Source organism: Poecilia latipinna, unplaced genomic scaffold, assembly GCF_001443285.1.
Source record: "Poecilia latipinna isolate Pla-1442-1.1 unplaced genomic scaffold, P_latipinna-1.0 Scaffold779, whole genome shotgun sequence".
NCBI classification, from domain to species: domain Eukaryota; kingdom Metazoa; phylum Chordata; class Actinopteri; order Cyprinodontiformes; family Poeciliidae; genus Poecilia; species Poecilia latipinna.
Window position 1 is genome coordinate 286,391 of NW_015113395.1, and position 6,463 is coordinate 292,853.

Sequence of the window (6,463 nt, forward strand, 5' to 3'; positions counted from 1 at the left end):
ACGAATCTGTGACTCCTTTTTCCTGAAGACAACAGAAGATGGCTGAGTCGGCTATTTTTCAAAGCTTTTTGAGCTGCCCCGTTTGTGCTGGAACGCTGAAAGATCCCGTGTCTCTGAGCTGTAGCCACAACTTCTGCGCCAGCTGTCTGCACAGATTCTGGCAAGAATCTGGGAGCAAAAACTGCCCCGTTTGTAGAAGAAGATCCTCAAAAGAAAGCCTCTCTGTGAACTACACTCTGAAGGGACTCGCGGACTCTTTTGCCGGAAGACAAGCGCCTGAACCATCCCCATGGCTCCAACCAGAGCAGAAGCTAATAGTGGTGTGTAGCATTCATCCAGACGATCCAAAATACTTCTGTAAAGATGAGCAGAGAGCTGTGTGTCACATGTGTGAGTTCACTCTCCACCAAAACCACAAAGTGGTTCTGATAGACCAGGCGATCAACGAGCTGAAGGTGCTGCTCAGGTCTGATTTAAAGTCTCTGCAGGACAAGAGAAACTTGAACATGCAGGCAGAGAAAGCCTACAGCGACATGGCAGAACACCTAAAAATCCAGGTGTTGACGACTGAGAGTCAGATCAGGGCAGAATTCAGCAAGCTCCACCAGTTCCTGAAAGAGGAAGAGGAGTCCAGACTGGCAGCTCTGAGGAAGGAAGAGGAGCAGAAGGGATTGACTATCAACAGATTTCTCAGCAGGATTCAGGAGCAGATCTCCTTGCTGACAGACAGTATCTACGCGATTGAAGAAGATCTTCGCAAAACTGTCTTGCCGTTCCTCAGCACCTATAAAGCCACTCAGAGCAAAGCCAGAAGTCAGAGGTCACTGCCAGATCCACAGGTGATTCCCGGAGTGCTGGTAGATGTGGCCAAACACCTGGGCAACCTGTCCTTCAGAGTCTGGGAGAAGATGAAGGGGAAGGCCCTCTTCAGTCCTGTCATCCTGGATCCAAACACCGCTCACCCCAGTCTCTATCTGTCGGATGATCTGACCGGTGTTAAATGTGGAGAAACATGGCAGCAGCTTCCTGACAACCCAGAGAGAAACATCAAGTACGCCAACGTTTTCGGTTCTGAGGGCTACAGCTCAGGGAAGCACAGCTGGGAGGTGATGGTGGGAGATCATCCTGACTGGATTATTGGTTTGGTTAAAGAGTCCTTCGACCGAAAGAGAGAGACATTTGCTTCTGCTAAGTTTGGAGTTTTAGTTCTGGTGCATCGCGGTGGAAAATACTCCAACGGTGCGGGCAAGGCGGTGACAGTCAGGAGGAATCTGCAGAGGATCAGAATCCATCTGGACTACGAAGGAGGAGAGGTGTCCTTCTACAACTGTGAGGACCGGAGTCTCGTCTGTAGTCACAGAGACACCTTCACTGAGAAACTCTTCCCATACTTCTGCATCGGAAAGGCCGGCGAGGTTAAAACATCTCATGTTAAAGTCTGTAAAACGTCTCCCTGAGTAATAAAACCAGAGTCTGACAAATATACTCCATCGGTAAACAGAAAATATCTGTGGATACTACATGCAAATGTACAATACTACAAAAAAATGTAAAAAATTAAGTACAAACATAAAAATATCAAAATGTTAAAAATAAAATAGGGAAATGCTGGTAGACTTTTTAAAATGCTTTTCCAATTATCTAAAATTTCTAAGCTTTTACTAGTGACTATTATCTAAAAAATAACTTTCACTTCTTAATATGAAACATTTATTTTGTTTTGTTTATGTATTAGTTTGTTGTGGTGGGTTCTTCATTTTAATGTCATAATGAGATTTTCAAAGTGTTTGTGATGAAATTCTTTGCATTGCTTTGTTTAATACTTGTATAGATTATTTTTGCTGAAGACGATTCAGGGATTCAGATGTTTTATTTTAATGTCAGACCTCCAAGCTTGATACTTTGGTGTTGTTAAATGGGACTGCTTTATTGGGATCTGTATGTATCTTCTCTTTTATTTTATCTTATTAAAAGTTTAGAGTCTCCTTATCTGTGTAGGATAATGTTCTTAAAATTTGTTCACTGATATTATTGCTCCTAAACTAAGGAAGTAAATCAAATTTTAATGTTTCTTGTGGATTTATTCAGTTAAAGTTCATTTAACAAGACAATTACCATAAAAGGCTGAAAAAATAAAACCAGATGGACCAAACTAGTAATTTTTCTATTTCAGTTTTGCTTTTGATCTCTAAAGATGAAGCCTGAAGTAACTTTATAATCAAATTTGCACCAATTCTACTGTTGAATGTGTTATTTCTTACTGAAAATGTACATAAAGAAAATAACTGCCTTCCATTGATATAATGGACTTTATATAAACATTAAACATTACAGCAACTAAATGGAAGTAATTTGTCTTGTCTTGTTATTTTACACTTTTTATGATTCTATTTTGACTAAATCTTAAATGATCCAGGTACTAAATATTTGGGCAATGTTTACGACCCCTGCAGGGGATTGTAGACGCTACGTTTTGAATCATGGTGAATTGAGTAGCTGAGGTTTTTAACTCAATCAAAGCACAAAATAAGCAGACAGATCTATTTTTTGTTAGTTTGCTGTGCCTGAATATCAGGGTTGACAGATCAAACAATCGGGGTAATATTTAAATATTAAAAAGGAAAAATTAAATACAAACCAGATGAAGATGTCATATCAAGTTTGAAACATGAGCAGATGGGGTTAAATGGTGAGATTATTGTGAACAAGAAGAAGCAGCAGAATATATATTTTTAATTGTTAAATATCAACAGGAAAAGTAGATGATGTATTCACCTAAATTACTCCATATTATTAAGGAAACATCTGAAAAACACATAGATATAAATGTAAACATCAGTCTTCAAACAACTTTAAAATAATTTATTTCAGAATATTTCTGAATTTATACTGAGTAGATTTGGTTTACGTGTTTATATATCAAAAGCAGAAATTGAATATTTAAAAGGAATTAAAAACCGTCGTGTTCCACTTTCCACCAAATGGTGGCGATAACGCACCTGTAATCAAAACAAAGGAGAAGAAGAAGTCGTCAACCGGAAATGACATACTAGAAGCTGGTGCGAAAAAAGAAAACAACTACACTAGTTATTCGCAGGTATGTGTTTAGTGTTCAAATTACTTGTTACAAAAATAACCAGACTTAATTGTAGCAGCATTGTTTTTGTAGCTTTTTCTACTTGAAATATTTATCAGGTCAGAAATGTTCAGATCTAATTGTGCAGGTAGCATCTCATTGAAGCAGCTAGCTAACGGTCACCTGCGCGAGGCATGAATGTGTTTATATGTATTTTGAATATTTAGGTGTTTGTTTCTTGCAAATAGCGAGTGATGATCTCAGTTTTCCAAAAAAAAAAAAAAAAAAAGAAAGAAATTTTGCACAAAAAGTCTCGACGGAACCTGAAATTCAGAGAGAAATTTTATTTTCAAAAACAAAATGTAAACATTTAGCAAGGGAAAAATGTAGCTCCTATTTAGTAATGGTTTTTACCCGGTTGACCTTGCAGGATAAGAATGTATGAGGCTAAATTCAAATACTGGGCGAGAATCAATTTTATTAATGACATTGCAACACCATTAGTAATTACAATCATTAGATATTGATTACAGTTATCCCTAATAATGTAGTCACCATATTTGTGGTCAAATGTATTGTTGGCTATTCAATGAGGGATTGCTGCAAAGTGGTTGTTGCTATGTACTTGTCCAGGAGGAGTGAACAAAAGTCATTGACCGGATGCAATCTACTAGGTTTCTTTAGAAACTTTTTAAACTAGTTTAAATAATAATTCAGGATTATTGTGTGCCATTAACTTGGAATCTGTGTGATTGTATTGAATTGACTTTTATTTTGGAAAATGCCTTCATATTGGCACAATATAAATTAAAAAAATGAATTAAATTGAATTTATACAATTTACATTGAAACAAAAATACATTCAGCCTGAACCATTGTGATTAATCAATATATGAAGCAACTGATGTTAACGTAAAAATGGTTGGTAGTTTTTATTGAATAAATAATCAAATCAAATTATTTTTGAATATAAATAGCTGAAAACAATAACTAATAGACTACTTAATTTCTATTAAAAAATCTTTGATTTAATTAGAAGCAAAACTATGAGTGTGGAGAAAGACGAAGCCAGTAGGAAGATCCCCAGTGCAGTAATGGGAACATAAACAACAGCTGCAGATTCTTTGATAGCAGCATGGATAATTTCTTGGCAGAGCCACAGCTCTTGATATTTAGCTTAAAATGGTAATTAGAAGTTGCCACACGTTTGACCTTTTCCAAATATGCAACCTCACGAAGTGTGATTCAGTACGAAGATGATGCCATGTAAGGAAAATGATCAGAGACAGTGACTTGAGTCTGAGATGAACTGATAAGTATTAACTCTTGCTCTCCAGTTACTCAATAAGCGGCTTTGTGAGCTACAAACTGCAGCTGGTTTTACTGTAAAGGCACATGGAGTATTTTAATTTATAATTGCTTTTCTTCTTGTATATCTCATCGCTATAAAATAGGAAACTCAAAGCATCTAACTGGATGGTCATGAAATACGATGGACAACTCTGCTGCAAATAAGAACCACACACAATGTTCAACATGGTTGGACCAGAATGGCTGGTCCACTACTTCAGCTCAAGAACTTCCCATGAACCTTCACACTAACTCTCAGGCTCTCAGTCTGGGTTCTACCTCCGTCCAGAGATCGCTGTTCGGCCACCTGGAGACGTCCAATCAGAGCTGTATGAACAATCTGAGCAGCTCGTCCTCCAGAAACAACAACCTGTTAAAGGCTGCCAACATGAACAGCATTTTTTCTTCCAACTCAATTTTTCATAATCCCGCCATCGCTACTGCATCTCATGGGATGACCTTTGAGCAGCAAACTCTTTACACACCTTCTGGGTTGGAGACAACAAACCAGGCGAAAATAACCCCTACACAGACTCTTTCCCAGCAAAACCAGAGTCCGCTGCCTTGTGGGGTCCAGAATTTACCTCTTCAGACAACCAATTACAAAATGTTTCAATCTCAGTTGCCTGGTCTTGGCTTATCACATGGTTTTCAAAATCAGTCCTTTGGTTTTTCATCTTGTGGACCGAATGTTAACATGCCTCAAGCAACATTTGGAGGACAAAATAATGGGAATAGATTCTCAAACATCTCTAATTCAGCCACTTCCACGGAGCAGCATCAGTGGATACCTTCAGGTGAAGCTGGTCATGTCGACAAACCGCCACTGCAGGAGAACGGTTGTCCGCCTTCGGTAAGGATGTGATCATTAAACTGTTTATCTCTCCAGAAGATGACAGGTTTTTTGTTTTTTTTTTAAAAAAAGAAAACTTTATTTTAAAGCATTGAGCAGACTTTTTTTTTTTTTTACATGTATACTTATTATTTTTCTTTGCTTTCAGACTGAAGGCAACAAAAGACGTTCCTCAATTTTAAATCAGCGTGCACAGCTGCTCAAACAGCTGGAAAACCTTGATAAACTTGTAAGTATACAAAGGTTAAAAGACGGTTATTGTTATTTTTGTCCAGGTTTCGACAGTTTCAAGTAAAGATGATGGGTAGTTTTAACTTCGTATTGTTTTTCTTATTAAGCTGGAGTCAATGCCTTCAGATGATGAAGAGGAGCCTTCAAACAACGATGTTCAGGTAAGTTATGCTTTGTAACTACCTTTTAAGAACAAGTAGCTCTATATTTATTGTAAACTGTTTACTGCTGGTTTCTTTAAAGGTTATAGATCAAATGTGAAGTCCAGTTCTTAATCACAGAACATTTTTATCTGGTTTTGTTTGTTTTTAGTCTCCACCTGCAGCAAATTGTTCCTCACCTTCACTCTGTGACAAACAGAGTTTCTCTGACACGGTGCCAGCATCTCCAGGGTCTCCAGCTGGAGCTGAGGTTGGTACCATTTTACTGTCAGGCTTTGTTCATGACCTGTACGAAGGCAGTTTCATGAAGATTATGACAAAAACTTTGTCCCTGGGGACATGTACAGAGAAAATGTCTAGTTAAGTGAAAAAATCTGCCAGTATTTTTAATCAATATTAAGTAATTATTGACTGGAAACAAACTCCTGTATCTTGCTGAAAAGTTACTTGTAAGTTTGTTTTGTCTTATTTCATGTATGCTGAGATATTTGTTTTAGAAACTAGACAAAAATACTTGGTAAGACTTTGTGTTTTTGCAGTGTAATAATTTAAGTTGAAAATGGGTTAATTGAGATTAAATATTCTGCATTCTTATCTATTTCTTAAATTAGCGATTAATTTTGCTCCATCTTTCTTTCCTGTTCCAGGAAATGGACCAAAGTTGCAGCGCGCCAGAAGCGGATTCTGATGCTGGCTCTGATTATGTGCCTCAAAGTGAAGTCAGTTTTTCAAATTCCCAGCCTGAGGATGATTCCAACTCTGAGGATTGTGTCAGTCCCAGCTGTCAGGAGG

At 37.7% G+C, this 6,463-nt stretch overlaps 2 protein-coding genes across 2 annotated transcripts in view; both read left to right on the top strand.

Moving 5' to 3' along the window:
• The first annotated feature begins 6 nt into the window (after positions 1-6).
• LOC106955944 (nuclear factor 7, brain-like) lies at positions 7-2,079 on the top strand. The gene has a single exon (XM_015046398.1). It carries the CDS (start codon positions 39-41, stop codon positions 1,455-1,457), a length of 1,419 nt encoding a protein of 472 aa, XP_014901884.1. The 5' UTR covers positions 7-38; the 3' UTR covers positions 1,458-2,079.
• A 933-nt stretch (positions 2,080-3,012) lies between these two features.
• LOC106955964 (uncharacterized) overlaps positions 3,013-6,463 on the top strand; it is a 13,104-nt gene continuing 9,653 nt past the window's right edge. The window contains exons 1-6 of the mRNA XM_015046423.1: positions 3,013-3,097; positions 4,531-5,279; positions 5,428-5,508; positions 5,618-5,671; positions 5,823-5,921; positions 6,319-6,428. Of these exons, the coding sequence (XP_014901909.1) occupies positions 4,569-5,279; positions 5,428-5,508; positions 5,618-5,671; positions 5,823-5,921; positions 6,319-6,428 (1,055 nt within the window). The 5' untranslated portion in view covers positions 3,013-3,097; positions 4,531-4,568. The remainder of the gene's footprint in view (positions 3,098-4,530; positions 5,280-5,427; positions 5,509-5,617; positions 5,672-5,822; positions 5,922-6,318; positions 6,429-6,463) is intronic.

What these genes read in the sequence shown, in the direction of transcription:
- LOC106955944 (XM_015046398.1), top strand. Translation starts at nt 39, where the DNA reads ATGGCTGAGTCGGCTATTTTTCAAAGCTTTTTGAGCTGCCCCGTTTGT.